Source organism: Malurus melanocephalus, unplaced genomic scaffold, assembly GCF_030028575.1.
Source record: "Malurus melanocephalus ecotype Western Australia unplaced genomic scaffold, MMel_1.1 scaffold_318, whole genome shotgun sequence".
NCBI classification, from domain to species: domain Eukaryota; kingdom Metazoa; phylum Chordata; class Aves; order Passeriformes; family Maluridae; genus Malurus; species Malurus melanocephalus.
Window position 1 is genome coordinate 848,508 of NW_026623550.1, and position 16,790 is coordinate 865,297.

The 16,790-nt window shown below is 64.2% G+C and overlaps 5 protein-coding genes across 5 annotated transcripts in view; 1 reads left to right on the forward strand and 4 right to left on the reverse strand.

The window, feature by feature from the left end:
• Positions 1–561, reverse strand: part of GZMM (granzyme M) — a 3,497-nt gene extending 2,936 nt beyond the window's left edge. Inside the window, exons 1-2 of the mRNA XM_057377569.1 lie at positions 55–561; positions 4–13 (exon numbers count right to left, since the gene is read on the reverse strand). Coding sequence (XP_057233552.1) covers positions 4–13; positions 55–362 — 318 coding nt within the window. The 5' untranslated portion in view covers positions 363–561. The remainder of the gene's footprint in view (positions 1–3; positions 14–54) is intronic.
• A 74-nt stretch (positions 562–635) lies between these two features.
• CUNH19orf25 (chromosome unknown C19orf25 homolog) lies at positions 636–2,791 on the reverse strand. Its single transcript, XM_057377550.1, has 3 exons — positions 2,709–2,791; positions 1,614–1,787; positions 636–1,540 (listed from the first exon to the last, which is right to left on the reverse strand). The coding sequence occupies exons 2-3, from the start codon at positions 1,759–1,761 to the stop codon at positions 1,359–1,361; spliced, it is 330 nt and encodes a 109-aa protein (XP_057233533.1). The 5' UTR covers positions 1,762–1,787; positions 2,709–2,791; the 3' UTR covers positions 636–1,358.
• A 70-nt stretch (positions 2,792–2,861) lies between these two features.
• Positions 2,862–6,987, reverse strand: REEP6 (receptor accessory protein 6). The gene is made up of 5 exons (XM_057377543.1): positions 6,749–6,987; positions 4,555–4,648; positions 4,229–4,367; positions 3,905–4,073; positions 2,862–3,240 (listed from the first exon to the last, which is right to left on the reverse strand). The coding sequence occupies exons 1-5, from the start codon at positions 6,861–6,863 to the stop codon at positions 3,191–3,193; spliced, it is 567 nt and encodes a 188-aa protein (XP_057233526.1). The 5' UTR covers positions 6,864–6,987; the 3' UTR covers positions 2,862–3,190.
• Positions 6,988–7,168: 181 nt separating this feature from the next.
• On the forward strand, positions 7,169–13,532 carry PCSK4 (proprotein convertase subtilisin/kexin type 4). Its single transcript, XM_057377532.1, has 15 exons — positions 7,169–7,369; positions 7,790–7,894; positions 7,975–8,070; positions 8,704–8,832; positions 9,845–9,921; positions 10,037–10,125; positions 10,570–10,742; positions 10,817–11,029; positions 11,227–11,327; positions 11,764–11,867; positions 11,973–12,090; positions 12,256–12,426; positions 12,598–12,722; positions 12,945–13,064; positions 13,138–13,532. The coding sequence occupies exons 1-15, from the start codon at positions 7,169–7,171 to the stop codon at positions 13,524–13,526; spliced, it is 2,211 nt and encodes a 736-aa protein (XP_057233515.1). The 3' UTR covers positions 13,527–13,532.
• Positions 13,533–15,297: 1,765 nt separating this feature from the next.
• ADAMTSL5 (ADAMTS like 5) overlaps positions 15,298–16,790 on the reverse strand; it is a 6,285-nt gene continuing 4,792 nt past the window's right edge. Inside the window, exons 10-11 of the mRNA XM_057377570.1 lie at positions 16,498–16,727; positions 15,298–15,686 (exon numbers count right to left, since the gene is read on the reverse strand). Of these exons, the coding sequence (XP_057233553.1) occupies positions 15,373–15,686; positions 16,498–16,727 (544 nt within the window). The 3' untranslated portion in view covers positions 15,298–15,372. The remainder of the gene's footprint in view (positions 15,687–16,497; positions 16,728–16,790) is intronic.

The window sequence follows — 16,790 nt, forward strand, 5'->3', positions numbered from 1 at the left end:
CACCCGGAGCCCCCTGCCCTCGCACCGGGCAGGGAACGGCCGTGCCACACTCACCCCCGCGGCTGGCAGTGCGCGGCCGTCAGCACCCAGCGCCGGTGCAGCAGCGCTGCCCCGCAGAAATGAACCTYCCTGAACTGCAGGGACACCATGTAGGGCCGGGAGTGGGGTTTGGCCTCGTGTCCCTTGATGATCGACGGCTGGAGCCAGGTCCCATCCCCGCCAGCACCTGCCAGCAACCCGGCCAGTGAGTCCGAGCCTGCAGTGGCCACGCCGGACCTTCGGCCCCAGTGCTCACCGTGAGGGAGGGGCRGCAGCAGCAGCAGCAGCAGCGGCAGCAGCYCCAAGCAGCCCTTCACCCCCATCCTGGTACTGATCCCGAGCTGGAGTGGTGCTGGAGGAGCCCCAGGTCCCGTGTGACACCAGAGCAGTGTGACAGGAGAGCAGTGTGACAGCAGAGCAGTGTGACAGCAGAGCAGTGTGACAGCGGTGCACAGATCCTGCTCAGCAGGGGCAGGAAGGGGAAAAAACACCCACAGGGTAACACCTGCAGGGGTGGGAAACACCCACGGCCCCTCCACTGCTCGGATTTGCACGCAGAAAGCAAGTAAAAAACTGGGGGAGGTTGAGATTTACACAAATTTGCCCCATCACCTTTATTAGCAAAACAGGACAGTTTTCCTGCCACCATCACCGCGGGGCAGTGGTGTCCCCCGACCCGGCCACCCCAATGGTCCCTCAGCGTGTCCCCTCGGGTGGGACACGCCTGGCCCCGCTCCCTGGGCGGCTCCTCAGGCTGTCCAGGAGCCGCTGGAAGAAAAACTCATTCTGGTATTCCAGCGGGACGAGGTGCTGCAGGAACGGGGGCAGCTGGGCTTTGGTCACCCCCACGCACACGGGGAGCACCCTGGTGCYGCGCTGGTGGATATTGCGGAACAGATTCCACTGTGACACGCGCTGGCACCACGGGTCACCCACGGACTTGGCCGAGAGGAGCAGGATGGCCACCCGGCTGGCCTCGATGGCCTCCATGGCTGACAGGATGACCGATGTGCCGGCCACTTGGTCCTGGTGCTCGGTGAAGCCCCGAAAGCCCTCTTCCCTCAGGCGCTCCGCGATGCGGGAGGCGACGTGGTCGTCCTCAGGGAAGTACCAGAGGGAAAAGTCGTAAGGGGCAGAGGATGTGCCASCCACGGGGGACATGGCAGCCAGCTCAGGGACAAAAAGGTGGGGTCCAAGCCTTGGTTCCTGCACCAGTGGACTCRGGGAAAAAGGTCACGGAGGTGGCACGGCCGGAAATGTCCTGACAAATCCAGATTCTCCAAATGCAAACCGGGGAAAGTGAAACCCACCAGGGTCCCTCAGAACGCTTTCTGCCTCATCTCCGCGACCTCCCGCTCCAGCGCCTCTCCGACCCTCTGCAGCTCCCGGCGCCGCTCCCGCAGCAGCTCCCGGGATCGCTGCAGCCGCTGGTTCATCCCCACGTAGGAGCGGATCTGCCGGTARAGCCGCTCCCGCTCCTCGGCCGCGGGCTCGGGRCAGCCTGGCGGGCAGAGCGGGGRCTCAGCGGGGCTGGGGGRTCCCCACGCMYCCCGYTCTCCCCGCCSGGGKCTCACCTGGAGCGGGGCCGTGYTCCTGGGGGGGCTCGGGGGGGAGGATGAAGATGGGGTCGGTCGGGGGGGCGCCCTGAATGTCGGCCAGGATCTGCTCGGCGCTGGGGGGCTCAGGGCGGGTGGGCAGCACCCGCTTGGCCTTGGAGCTCATCCCGGGGGAGGCTCATGCGGGAGAGGCTGGGGAGGAGCGAGGGGTGAGGGGGCTGCGCTGCCCCCACGCCGGACAGACAGACAGACAGACAGACAGACACCCCCCCTCTTCCTATCTCCCCCCAAGACAAACAGACCCCCGTGCTGTCCTTTGGACAGACAGACGGACCCCCTCCAGCGGGCAGAGCCCCTTCACTGCCCACCCGGATGGACAAACAGAGTGCCCCCCACCTTCTGCTCGGACAGACAGACAGACAGACCCCTGCCCCCCAGACAGACACACAGACCCCCTGAGCTGCCCTCCAGCTCGGACAGACAGACAGATAGACCCCTGCCTCCCAGACATACACACAGATCCCCCATCCCAGACAGACAGACAGACCCCTCCCCCCCTGACAGACACACAGACCCCCTGATCTGCCCCCCCAGCCTGGACAGACAGACAGACAGACCCCTGCACCGCTCCCCTCCAGCCCGGACAGACAGACAGACAGACCCGTCCCGCCCTGACAGACACACAGACCCCCTGAGCTGCTCCCCCCGGCCCGGACAGACAGACAGACAGACGCCTGACCCCTCAAACATACACACAGACCCCCCATCCCGGACAGACAGACAGACAGACCCCTTCCCCCTGACAGACACACAGACCCCCTGAGCTGCTCCCCCCGGCCCGGACAGACAGACAGATAGACCCCTGCACCGCTCCTCCCCAGCCCGGAAGACAGACAGACAGACAGATCCCTGGCCCCCCAGACACACACACAGACCCCCTGATCTGCCGCCCCCACCCCGGACAGACAGACTCCCTCTCCCCCAGATTGACAGGTCACCCCCTTTCCCYGCCCCCCGCCGCTGGACAGATGGACAAAGCCACACCCCCGCACGGACAATCCGGCCCTTCTGCCCCGCCGGACACACAGACAGCGCCCCGTGACCACCCCGCACCGGCCACACCGACCCCCCGGTACCGCGGACGGACCGACAGACCGATCCCCGACCCGGCCACACTTCCGCCACGCCCCGTTACGTCATCAGCACAGGACACGCCCCTTCCCCAAAGGCTCCGCCCACACCCCGCTCTTAAAGGCGCCGCTCGCTGTCACGGAACACGCGGGAGCGGCGCTCCGTGGGCACCGGAGTTTATTGAGAGATTGGGGGAACAACAGACGTGGGCGGGAGGAAYTCGGGATCCCGGAGATCGCCGGTACCGGGAACAGGGCCATGATGCCGGTACTGGGAGCGTGGTGCCGGTACCGGTATCTGCGTGGGGGAATTCGGTGCCACAACGGGGGATGCCGGTATCAGTACTGGGAGTACAGCGCCGGTGCCGGGAGCGTGGTGCCGGTACTGCGGCCGCCGGTGCCGGTACCGGTGCCGGTCCCAGTAACGGGGCTGCAGTGCCGGTACCGGGGGTGCTGATGCTCCTCTTACTTCGTCTTCTCCACGAACTCTGCCAGGTTCAGGGATGCTCTGGCGCCTGCGGAGATACGGACGGTGTTAGCGTGACCCAGCGGTGTCCGGAGGTCCCGCGTTACCGTCCCGTTCCCTCCCTGTCCCGCTGAGCACGGGGGTGACAGCCCGGGAGCAGCGCTGAGCAGCACACGGACAGAGGGMCGGAGACAGGGATGGACAATGGAYGGACACACGGACGGACACACGGATGGGATCTGCCTACGGACAAGCGGCAGGGAAACGCTCTCTACGGGAGAAAGGGCCGGGTGTGCGGGAGCCGCGCCGGTGCCCGCGGGAGCGGAGCGCTTTGGGCGGTGCCACGGCGGACACGAGAGGCGGAGGGCGCCTGGCACGGCCCGGCCCGGTCCCCGCGGGGCAGCGGCGGCGGCGGCGGCGGCGGGAGCCGCGRCTCGGCTCGTTACATACGGACAGGCTGGGCTGCGGGGCCACCGCGGCGGCCAGCTGGGCTCTGCTGCTGGCCAGAGTCTGTAGGACTGGACCGTGCGGCGCAGAGAGGAGAGARAGGTTAGAGAAGGGACCGTGACCCTCCCCCGGGGCTCCCGTCACGCGGCTCATGGGCTCCGAGAATTAATCACTTGCTGCTAATTAAACCGAGCTGCCCACACGCCCCTGGCGCTGGGAAAACCTGGACACGGAGAAGGATGGAGGGACAGGGGGACCTGAGGTACCTTCTCGGGTGACAGTGGAGGCCGCGTCCAGCGCCTTGGTGCCGAGCTGACCCATCATGGTGTCCACGGTGGCGTGGTGCTTGAGGAAGCAGGGCCGGATGACGTTGTGGTAGATGACCTGGGAGCCGTTCCAGGGCACGGGGACCATGCACCACACCAGGAACAGGCACTGCGGGGACACGAGGGGTTCAGCTGCTGCAGTGACCCCCAGCCTGAGCTCACAGGATCTGAGCTGATTGCAGCCCTGCTAACGGCTCAGAGCCCACCACGCTCAGCTTCTCCCTGTTCTGCCACGGGATGAGAGGAGCCCCGCGCTGCCTTTACCTTCCCAGCGTAGTAGAAGGGGAACCAGTAGAGGAAAAGGTCGGAGAAGAACTCGGCGATGCTGAAGACGCCGTAGACCACCCAGTACGTGAGCCACATGGTGTCATCCTCCTTGGAGTTGCTCTCGATGGCTTTGATGCTGCGGCAGGAGAGGGGAAGGACACGATGGGCTCCACATTCCCAAATCCTCCCAAACCCTGAAGGGAACCTGCCCGCTGCCCAGAAATGTCTCAAGAGCTTCCCAGCCATGATTGCCTCTTCAGAGGGCAGGGAGACCCTCAGCTAAGGGCAGGGAATGTTCTCCAGGTGCAGGGACAGGTACTTACGACACATAGGCGGGGTAGACGAAGCCGATCATGTTGCAGATCAGTGAAGCGCCATAGCCGAACATGAGGTACAGCCCCAGGAAAGCCACGGCACCTGTGGGGGACAGAGGACGCTCTGGTGCCTGCTGTCACCTGCTGTCACCTGCTGTCACCTGCTGTCACCAGTCAGCTGAGCAGGGCGCTCATCCCAGAGCGGGGGATAACGACCACCCCCAATTAATTCCACAATACCTCCAAATAACGGGGCACGTGGCGGAGTCTGCCCTTCCTGTGAAACCACTCCTGTCACCGTTCGTCCCCTCCCCTGGCCCGGATGGGACTTTACCACCCCAATCTCGCAGCACTTTCACCCCCGTCTCTCCCAGCCTGGAGCGCGGCCAGGGCTGCAGGAACCGGAGACGCTGACAACACACCCATGGTCCAAAGTCAAGGCTCCTCTCGTCTCCCCCGCGGCTCCCCGGAGCCGCTCGGCATTCCCAGAGCCGCCGCTCAAGGACGAGCCCTGCTCCCGGATCAGGAGCCCGGGATCGCGGCTCCTCCCGCGGGCGCTCCCCGCGGCTCAGCAGCCGCCGGCGAGGCAAGGCAAGGCTCGGCTCGGCTCTCCCCTGGGAGCGGCAATTCTATCCCGCTTCCCCGCCACTCAATTAGATCGTTAAATTAAATGCGAGCCGGAAGGTTTGGTGGCCTGGAGCCTGCCCAGCGCTCGGACACTCGCGGGAGGCTGAGCTGGGAGAGAGAGAAGGTGGGGAAGGTGKGACACGGAGCTCTTGGGGTGGAAACCTCGCTCAAACCTCAGGGATACCCAGCACTTTGTCAGCTTCTCCCCAGCCATGAAACAAACGCCTCCATCAGCAGGAAGAAAGCGGGGAATTAACCTGTCTGTGCTGGTGAATTAGAGGAAAGTCCTTGCTGGGGCTTGGAGAGCGGATTATCCCGGCTCTGCTCAGCGCAGCATTCCTGGGCTGAGCTCCGGCCCCGATCCGGGGCACCCACGGCTCCGGSTCTTTCCCGGGAGACGGGCAGCAGCAACGTGGCTTTGGAGCGATCCCAAACCTCCCTCCAAGGAGGGCAGGCAGGTCCAGGCAGTGCTGGGTTTCATTCCCCAAGAGCCTTAGAAGGGATTTCGCAGGATTTGAAGCCCYGGAGAAATTTATGTAACAGCAGAAATGGAGGGAAAGGCTTTGCTGAGGGAACCTTTGGAGGTGGTGCTGCGCAGAGGCCACAGAAGTGGGCTCCAAACCCCAGCCCATGGGCTCAAAAACAAATTTGGGATTGCTCCAGAGCCATGGGAGGGAGTAATCAGGGATTTTTTTAGTTTAGCAGCAGCTTCTCCTTTCCAGGACAGGGATCCAGAAAGCAGAACTATCAATTTTTGGTGCGTCCACTCTTGTCCTACCCCAAAAGTCTCTCACGGCCGAGCCTGACCAAATCCCCAGGRTTGTTTTGCTTGAATGACACCTGARTGRCACCACAKCCAAACACAACCTGCACAGCAGCACGTGCCCCTTCACGGGCATTTTTCTCTCTCAGAGTGGGAAAACCAGCCCTGCTGCAGGTGAAGGGCCAGGGAATCACACCTGGAGGCCAAAGGCCCGCAGGGACGGGAATCAGGGAAACTCTGAGCCGCTCCTGGGAGGTTTGATATGAAATCCTAAATTGGAGCACGCAGATAAGGCCAGCTGAAGTTGGCAGAGAGGGCACAGGGCCGAGGGTCAGAGGAGAGGGGGCACAGCGTGCCAGGAGGAGGATCCCTGGGGAGAACCCGGCTGGTTCCTCATTAATGAACAACAGGGATCCGGTTAATGGCCGGAACCCCACAGTGGGACACCGGGACGAGCTCCCATTTCCAACACTCACTGGTCTGACCCACCATGATTTGGGGGCTCATCCAGACCAGGGACCCCCTCAAGGGCCAGGGGTTTTGAGAGTCCATCTGATACCTCTGACACTCAAACCTTGCGAGTTTTGGGATTCCGTGCCTGCCGCACAGAAGGCAAGGATGGTGCGGTGACAGCGGTGTCACCCCCGGTCCCCCCCCGATCCCCTCCCAACACGGCCCCGCTCCACACCCCCAACCACGGCAGCCCTGCCTGCCCTCCCAGAGCCCCCAGAGGGACTGCCAAGACGCCACAGGATACGGGAGACAAGCGGCCAGAATGGGACAGCCGGGGAGGCCCCGCGATACCGGTCGCACCTGTAGCCAGGTAGAGCCGTTGGACGCCGGTACGGGCTTCCAGCCGGCCCAGCAGRTCGCCGAGCGGGCCGGGCCGGTGGAGGAACTTCTGCAGGCGCTGCTGCACGGAGCTCATGACGGCGGTGGCGAYGCTGAAGATGATGGAGGCGGTGTCGGTGGCCCCGGAACGGCCCCGGACCGACCCCTGGCCCCGGAGAGCGCGGCCGGCGGGGGCGTGGCCGGCGGGGCGTGGCCGGTGCGACATGGGGCCGGGCTACACGGCGGGGCGGGGCCGGAGTSAGGGAGGGGCGGAGCCAGCGCGGGGGTCTGCCCAATGAGAGCGAGGGGCGGGGTTCAAGGCGGGCCAATGAGGTGAGGCGGTGCGGAGGGGCGGGGCTGACGCCGTTGCCATGGCAACGCGCGCAGTGGCGGCGCGGCCTCATGGCGGCTCGGCCCAGGCCCGGCCCGGTGCTGTCGCTGTTACCGGCGCTGTTCGCGCTGCTCCTGATCGCCGCCGCCGCCGCTTCTCCGGGTTCCGCCAAGCCCCGCGTGTACCTGAGCAGCTGGGCAGTGCGGGTGGCGGCGGGGCTGCGGGACGCGCGGGCTCTGGCCCGCCGGCACGGGCTGCTCTACCTGGGCCAGGTGCGGCCTGGGCGGGGGAAAGCGGGCCCAGCCCGCCCCGTGTGCCCCTGGCACGATCATCTGTGCTCGTACCCGCCCTGTGTGGCCATTGTTTGTCATTTTGGCACCTTCCACCGTCCCAGGTTGCTCCAAGCCCTGTCCAGCTTGGCCTTGAACACTCCCAGGGATGGGACACCCCGGGAATTTGGGAATCCTGTGCCACGATCACCCCACCCTCACAGCAAACAGTCCCTGAGTGTGWGCGAGGGACCCCCCACGGGCACACACGCCCTCCCCAGGACTCCATTCTGTCTCCAAATGACACTTCTGCTTGTCCTGCACTACAGCTCACATTAAATTCACACCATTACCTCCACAGCCCACCCGGGGCTGGCACTGGCACCCCCTAGAAACGCTCACAGCAGCTCTCTGTACCTGCAGGTGATGGAGGGAGAGCCCTATTACCACTTCAGGCACCGCGGCACCAGGCAGAGAGCCCTGAGCAGGCACTGGGGGTGGCACATGCGGCTCACCAGGGACCCCCAGGTAGGGAGGAGGGCACGGGGAGCCTGGGGACAGCAGTGGGGAGGTGTCACCTGGCACCCACAGCTCTGCCCCCCGCCCAGGTGCTGTGGTTTGAGCAGCAGACGGTGAAGAAGCGCTCCAAGAGAGGCGTCAGCGTGGTGCCCACGGATCCCTGGTTCCCCAGGCAGTGGTACATGGTGAGACCGGGCTGCTTCCCCTTCTCATCCTCACCCGAATCRCAGGGTGGAAGGGACCACAGTGTGGGGCATCTGGTGCCACAGCACATGGCATTGTGTCCAGATAATTATGGGATGTCCCCACTGAGGGAGACTCTTCACCCTCCCTGGAGAATCTGTTCAGGGCTCCGGCACTGTCCAGGGAAGAAGTTCTGCCTCCTGTCCAGGGGGAGCTTCCTGGGCATCAGCTCCTGCCTGTTCCTCTTGGTGCCATTGCTGGGCCCACGGAGCAGAACCTGGGCCCTGCTGTGAGCCCTCCCTGCAGACAGGGACAGACAGACATGAGAGCCCCTCTGGACACTGAACAGCCCCAGCTCCCTCAGCTTTTCCTCACCASAGATGCTCCAATCCCTTCATCAACTTTGTGACTCTCCCCTGAACCCACTCCAGAGCTCCTGAGGAGCCCTGAGTGGACACAGCACCCCAAATCTGCCCCACAGAGCCGAGCAGAGGGGCAGGATCCCCTCCCTGACCCGCTGGCCACACTCAGTGCCCCCCCAGCACATAAACCAGCCTAATGCTGGCAGTGATGAGGCAGCAGAAATCCTCAAAGGTCACCCCAGGGCTGCTGATGGAATTTAATCTGTTCCCCAGAACAACGACGTCCATCCTGACCTGAACATCCTGACAGCCTGGAGCAGAGGCTACACGGGGCTGGGGGTCGTGCTGACTGTCCTGGATGATGGGCTGGAGAAGGATCACCCCGACCTGGCTGCCAACTACGTAACTATGGGGGGTCCAGGAGCCAGTTCTTTCAGGGTGGGTGGGCTCTGAGGGAGGGGTGGGATGGTGCAGTGGGTGAGCTCAGCCTCTCCAGGGCTGGATCCAAAGTTTGGAGCCTCCCGCAGTGAAATCTCACACTGAGGAAATGTTGGAACTTGTACACRCACGGGAGCCCCCAAAATAGGTGTAATTACAGCGAGCTGCAGAGCCAGTAAAGCTGGTAAACCTTCCACGAGGAGGGAGAGGGAGATGTTGGGTGTTTGGAACGGGATTGTGGTTTTTGTGGGTTGTGGTTCCTCTCTCCCGGCTGCGTGGCCAGCGAGGGTCACCCTCGGGTCACTGTCACCCTTGGGTCACTGTCACCCTCGGGTCACTGTCACCCTCGGGTCACTCGCCATGCTGGGCTCTGTCAGGAAAACGGCAAAGCCATGCTGCTTTCCCCCCTTTTTGCAGAATCCCAGAATCACTGAGGTTGGAAAAAGCTCCAAGACCAGCAAATCCAAGCTGTGCCCTATCCTACCTTGTCACCAGCCCAGAGCACTGAGTGCCACATCCAGGCCTTCCTTGGACACCTCCAGGGGACTCCAGACCTCCCTGGGCAGCCCTTCCAACCCCTGAGCACCCTTCCCATGAGGAAATTCCTCCTGATGTCCAAACTAAGCTTCCCCTGGCACAGCTTGAGGTTGTTCCCTGTTCTCTGGGAGCAGAGCCCGACCTTTCGGCTGTCCCCTGCTGTCAGGGAGTTGTTCAGAGCCACAATGTCCCCCTGATCMCMWTTTYYYCMRGSYKRRSCCCYTYCCCMRSYYCCTCAGCCCCTCCATTCCCTCTCTGGACCGGATTTATCTCCAGTCCCCAGCGCAGTTGGGCACCAAGGGGCCCCGCTGTCCCCCCGGGGCTGGCAGGCGGGGCTCTCAGCAGTGCCAGCACCGGGCTCGGTGCCAGGCGCCTGTGCCGAGCTGTCACAGCCCTGCCCGCAGCCTTTGGCTCACGCTGGTGCCTCSTTCTGTAACAGGACCCGCTGGCAAGTTACGACTTCAACAGCAACGACCCCGATCCCCAGCCCCGATACGGCGACGGGGACAAGAACTGGTGGGTTTTGCCCAGCTCCCTGCGCTGGGGGGACTGGAGATAAATCCAGTCTCTTGGGGGGCTGAGGCTGTCCCASCCCCCCTGTGCCCCTCACAGGGTCACTCTGTCCCCCCAGGCACGGGACACGCTGTGCAGGGGAAGTGGCAGCTGTGGCCAACAACAATATCTGCGGTGCAGGCGTCGCCTACAACGCCAAAATCGGAGGTGAGATGTTGCTCCCGCAGGAGGGAAGTTGGAAATCAGCTCCAGCACCTTGGGGGAATGCAGGACCCCAGGTGGGGCTGCTCTGAATGTTTACAAGGTGTCCAAAGTACTGCAGTGTTACCCCAAACACTTCCCGGGGTGTTAATGCTCACCCCAACACCCAGCAGGGCAGGCTCAGGCTCTGCTGCGGGAGCGAGGGTGGCAAAGGGGGTTAAAAGCTGGGAGCACTCCCTGGGCTTAATTACAGCAGGCTTAACGAGGAGCTTTGTGAACCAGCAGCACAGACCCTGTGCGGGGCCCTGATCTCCTTAGGGCAGGGTCATGTGAAAGGTGTGGGGGGCCAGGGGGGGCCTGGCAAGGTGCCCTCGGTGTGGCACACACGCGTGGCTCCCGTCCCCTCGGTGCCACCCCTCGGCCACGGCTGCTCCCGGTGCCGGCCCTCAGGCGTGCGGATGCTGGACGGTTCCATCATGGACATCGTGGAGGCTCAGGCCCTGAGCTTGCAGCCCCAGCACATCCACATCTACAGCGCCAGCTGGGGCCCCGAGGACGACGGCAAGACGGTGGACGGGCCGGGAGTTCTGGCTGCGGCCGCTTTCCACAGAGGGGTCGTCCAAGTAAGCCCAGCCCTGGCCTTGGGGACAGCAGGGACACAAAAAYACCCTGCTCACCTCCCTCTGCTGTTCAACAGGGCCGGGGAGGGCTCGGCTCCATCTTCATCTGGGCCTCAGGCAACGGTGGCACCAATTATGACAACTGCAACTGCGATGGGTACACCAACAGCATCTACACGGTGTCGGTGGGCAGTGTCCTGGGGGACGGGCACCGGCCCCGCTACAGCGAGAGCTGCCCTGCCATCCTCACCACCACCTACAGCAGCAGGACCACCAGCAAGGTGCAGATTGTGAGTGTCACCACAATCTGGGGCAGACACAAATCCCAGCATGGGGTGGGCTCAGCCCAGCCCTCCTTAGCTCGGGTAATAAAATGTCTGTGGAGAGCCCCAAAAGCCTGAAGGGACCTGAAAGGAGCATTTACTGATGGTACCCAGCTCCAAGCAGCTCTGATGGCAGTGGTGCTGAGATCCTCCTGTCCCCCCAGGTGACCACTGACCTGCACCACCGCTGCACGGACAAACACACCGGCACCTCGGCCTCGGCCCCGCTGGCCGCAGGGATGGTGGCCCTGGCGCTGGAGGCCAAGTAGGTGACACTGTGACAGCAGGACAGTCCCCAGGGAGAGGTGGGGACTCACTGGAGGGGACAGCAGAGAGGTTGGGGGGGCAGTTGTGGTGTCCCCAGGTTCTGGTGGGGCAGAGTCTTCCTCAGGGCCAGGGAGGAAGGTTCAGGTTTGGGTTCAGGTTCGGGTTAGGGTTACGGTTATGGTTCGGGTTAGGGTTAAGGTTAGGGTTAGGGTTAGGGTTAGGGTTAGGGTTAGGGTTAAGGTTAGGGTTAGACTCGTCCCAGTCCTTCTCCTAGTTTGTAGCTTTGTCCTGGAGGATTTTTTGCTCCCATTTTGGCACTGAAGGAGGTTGTGGAGGAACCAGGGCCCAGACAGTTGCTTTACCCACCCCAGAAGAGCCAAATCTCACCCTTAAAAACCAACCCAGACCTGTCCCCACCTCCTCCTTGCTTCCAGCCCAACCCTGACCTGGCGGGACCTGCAGCACCTCATCATCAGAGCCTCCAAACCCGCTCACCTGCGGGCAGAGGACTGGGCCAAGAACGGGGTGGGACGCAGCGGTGAGTGCAGGGCTTAACCCCTCCAACACCTCCAGCTGTCCCTGGTGTCCTGGTGGCACTGAGGGGCTCACAGATCCCTCCCTTGGGTGCCACCTTTGTCCCCAGTGAGCCACTACTACGGCTACGGGCTGCTGGACGCGGGGCTGCTGGTGCAGGCGGCCACCACGTGGGCAGGGACTCGGCCTCAGGAGAAGTGTTCGGTCGAGGCTGTCCAGGTGCCCAGGTAAGGGGACACCACCCCCAGGTCCTGCCTTCCTTGGGGACTTTCTGTGCCCGMYACGGGMACRGGGATGGATTCCCAAAAGAGTTCCRTGCTGCATGGTGTCTGCCCTGCTTGGAGGCCTCACAGGAGGGCACAGTGCCCTCACTGTCACCTTGTCCTCCACAGGGACATCAGTTCCGGGCTCACCATCTCCATCGACGTCTCCTCCTGCTCCCAGATCATCCGCTCGCTGGAGCACGTCCAGGTGCAGCTGTCCCTGAGCTACAGCCGCAGGGGGGACCTGGTGGTGGCTCTGAGCAGCCCCATGGGGACCAAGTCCACGCTGGTGACCGTGCGGTAAGGGCGGGGAGCACCGGGGCACCCACGGCCCCTCCAGGGCCAGGAGATCCCAAAAAGGGGCTCCCTGTGCCCCAAATTCCTCTGGACCTCACCATGTGCGAGTGTCCCCTCAAAGGACAAGCAGGGTGACTCCAGGGTCACACTCCCAGCTGTGYTGTCCCCCTGCAGCCCCTATGACACCAGCCAGGAGGGCTACAAGGACTGGACCTTCATGTCCACGCATTTCTGGGAYGAGAATCCCAAAGGGATCTGGACACTACAGCTGGAGAACAGGGGCGATGCCCATAACACAGGTGGGTGCCCCGTGGGGGGTGAACCCCATTTTTGCTGGGGTCATTCCTCTTCTTTCCCCCACTCGGATGAGCAATTGTTGGCTCCTCCCTCCTGGCCACGAGCCCTCCTTTCCGACACGGCCCCGTGTTGGCTTTAAGGGTCTTCCTCTCACAGGGCACAACCCCAAAGCCTCCAGCCCCATTTCCCTCACCTGGCAGACCCCTGTCCCTCCTGTCCCCCAGGCCAGCTGACCAGCTTCATCCTGCACCTGCACGGCACCGACGAGGACATGCCAGCCCGGCGCTCCGCAGCCACTGTCACCGACGAGTGTCTGAGGAGGGACGAGAACGGAGCCTGCGAGGGTGAGCGAGGCTTTGGGGGGACGGTGACAACGCTCTGGTCRCCAGGGTCTCACCCCAGCCCCTCTGTCCCCAGAGTGTGGCAGCTCCCTGTACACCCACCACGGCTCCTGCCTGTCCTACTGTCCCCCTCGGTACTACGGCAAGGCCAGGAGTGCCACCCCCAGGGACACCGCCCGTGTCTGTGCCAGCTGCCACCCCTCCTGCTACACCTGCCGGGGCGCCTCCGCCCACAACTGCACGTCCTGTCCCTCCGGCCGCACCTTCCACGACATCACCCACACCTGCCACCACCCCGCCCATGTCCCCGCCAGCCGCGGGGGACTCCGCAGGGACCTGGTGATTGTCACCGCGCTGGCCTGCAGCACCCTGGTCATGGCAGGGGTGCTGTACCCCACGTACCGCATGGTGCTGCGCTCTGGCAAAGGAGCTTCCTGCTGTCCCCAGGCCAGGAGGGCAGAGTGACACCAGYCCGGGCTGCAGGGACTCAGCCTGGGAAAGAGCTGGGATCGTGCTTGGCTTCCAAAATAAACCGGTTGTTGCCTTTCTCCGAGGGTGATTGCCCTTCCCAGCAGCGCCTGGGATGATCCCACCCCCGTGTCCAGCTGTGCGAGGGACAGCGTGGTGGCTCCTCCCACACCCCTGGGGACAGAGACATTCCCGGAGGGGCCGRGAGCGCTGTGCCCTTTCCCAGGCGCGGAGGGGCGACATGTGACATGTCCCCAAACAGCTGCRTGGCCACCGCAGGAGCTCGGCCACCAGCCCGTGTGGCTTCCGGCAGAGCGGGGGCAGCAGAGGCCAGCCCGGATCCTCTCCAAAGTCCCCAGTTCCTGTTCACCAGCAGCTTTAGGATTTCCAAAAGTGGTCCCAGGRTGGCTGCACCCTCTGGCCACTGTGTCCCACGGGGACTGGCAGGGGCACGGTGGCAGCTGTGGCCCGGCACGTGGCACCCGTGGCACCCTTGGCACCGGGCAGGGATGGGACRGAGCGCTGCCAACTGGGGCCTTCCCGGGGGCACCGGCCCCGTGCCAGGACCCTGCACTGCCCCYAGGGACAGAGGGGACACGGTTTGTGTCCYCYTGTCCCTGWCTGTGCCSTCCCCAGCGCTGTKTGCTCAGCTGAAGGGTTTTGGGAATGAAGGCGGAGAGCCCGAGCTTTCTCTGGGATATAACGAGCCGTGAAAACCCCAGAAYGGACCCTACAGAGCACGGAGGAGAGAGCCGGGATGGAGCTCTGTCTCCAAAGGCAGCTGAGAGCGGGGGGGGGTTCCTTTGGGGGATCTTTGGGGGTCCCTGCAAACACCAAGGGAGCGCCCGGAATCACCCCGACTTTACTGGGACCAGCTGGGGCTCCGTTCTGGGCCCCCCAGCTCATCTCTGGCCCCTGGCKATGTCACCCGATGTGACAAGGACCCTCCCGGGCTGGCAGCTGCCACTCGGGGCACCCCAARCCACCSAYCCTTGGGTGTCCATCGGRRYCCCACTTTGGGGACAGTCCCCAGCCCCACGAGCTGGGAGCTCTCAGCCTTTCCCTGGCACCAGCTCCAAACCCACCCCAAGGGGACCCCCGAGCGGGCCAAGCCCCCGGGATGCCCCAGCGCCCCCGGTCACATCCTGTCCCCTCAGGGGCCCCGCGGTGGCCCCCAGCAGCCCTCGGCTTGGGTTACGGGCGGGGGGGCTCTGGCACGGGCGGGGGACACGCTCGGCTCCGCCGGAAGGGAGATAAGCGAGAGGTCCCCGACCCCGGCAGGCARAGCCTGGCACGCTGCCATCGGGGACAGCGACACTCGGCGGGCTCGGAGCTGCTCCTGGGGCTCGGTGCGGGGACACCGAGGGGACCCCCCTGAAGGAGAGGGACACGGAGGAGACCCTCTGCCCATGGGGACACCGAGGGGACCCCCTGAAGGGGAGGGACACCGAGGGGACCCCCTGAAGGAGAGGGACACGGAGGGGACCCCCTGAAGGAGAGGGACACGGAGGAGACCCTCTGCCCATGGGGACACCGAGGGGACCCCCTGAAGTGGAGGGACACGGAGGGGACCCCCTAAAGGGGAGGGACACCGAGGGGACCCCCTGCCCATGGGGACCCCTGAATTGAGAAAACACGGGATCCCCCAGGCTGACTGAGAGAAGGGAAACGCGGCAAGCGAGGGGGATAAACATATTTATTTCCTGCAAAAATAATAAATTACCACCCCCGCCGCCACGCGGACCCCAAGGACGGCGAGATGGGTGGGGGTCCATAGTGATGGGGGGTGCCACGGGAAGGGTTCGGTGCCCGGCGGTGCCCCCGGGTGGCACCGGGGAGCGGCTCAGGGTGGCCGCGGGTGGGGACAATGCCGGGCCGCCTCCCGCACCAGGCGGGCTTCGCGGGGCGTCCAGGGCCGGGCGTAGCCGTCGTCCTGCAGCAGGATGCGGTTCAGGGTGTGCTCGTGGTTGACGTGGCGCCGCGCCATCAGCAGGTACTCGCTGCCGGGGCGTAGATCGGGGCAGCCGCAGGTGTTGGGCACCCACAGGTATTCCCGGGACACCAGCGGGAAGCGGTGCCGGTACGGAGCCTTCACCTCCACCTCGTAGCGCGTCTCCTGCCCCACCAAGCGCCGCGCCAGGATCCGCCCGTGGAACACTGCGGGGGGAGGAGGGGGTACTCTGAGTCTCTTCTCGTCCCTGGCATCGCCCGTGGCATCGCCCCGAGTCCCGTCCCATCCTCAGCATCGCCCTGAGCCCCTTTCCATCCCTGACATCGCCCCTTCATCAGCCCCTTCCCATCCCTGGCATCGCCCGTGGCATCGCCCCGAGTTCCGTCCTATCGCCAGCATCGCCCTGACCCTCTTTCCATCACCAACATCAGCCTCTTCACCATCCCCTTCCCTTCCCTGGCATTGTTCCTGGCATCATCCTGAGCCTCTTTTCATCCCTGACATCGCCCCTTTATCAACCCCTTCCCATCCCTGGCATCGCCCATGGCATCACTCTGGGCACATTTCCATCTCTGACATCCCCCTGAGCCCCTTCCCATCACCGGCATCAGCCCCTTCATCCACCCTTCCCCTCCCTGACATCACCCCTGGCACCACTCAGGGCACATTTCCATCCCTGGCATCCCCCTGAGCCCCTTCTCGTCACTGACATCAACCCCTTCCCCTCCCTGACATCGCCCCTGGCACCACTCAGGGCACATTTCCATCCCTGGCATTTCCTGAGCCCCTTCCCATCACCGGCATCAGCCCCTTCATCAACCTCTTCCCATCTCTGGCATCGTCCCTGGCATCGCCCCAAGCCTCTTCCCATTCCTGTCATCACCCTGGCATCTTTCTGAGCCCCTTCCTATCGCCCCAGGGATCACCCTGAGCTCTTTCCCGCTCCTGTCACTGTCCCTGGCAATGTCCCGATCCCTGTCCCACCCCCGCCCGAGCCCCCAGCCCCTCCCGGCTCACCGAAGTCACTCTGGCAGAAGTGCCGGATGCGCTGGGAGCGTCCCTTGGGTGGGCGGCACCGCCCGCAGCGCCCTAAGGGGGTAAAGCTGCAGCAATTTAGGGGGCAGAGGGTAATCCCGACACTCAGAACCCCCTCATGCAACTTTGGGAGGGGGAATTGCGGGTCCAGACCCCAGAGAGGGTCACACGGGGCTCCYGAGGGTCTCAAGGAGGGTTTGTAGGGTCCATTTTAGGGTCCGCATGTTATTCCTCCCCCGGGCAGMCCCAGTAGGGGGGTGGGGGGCTGCGGGACC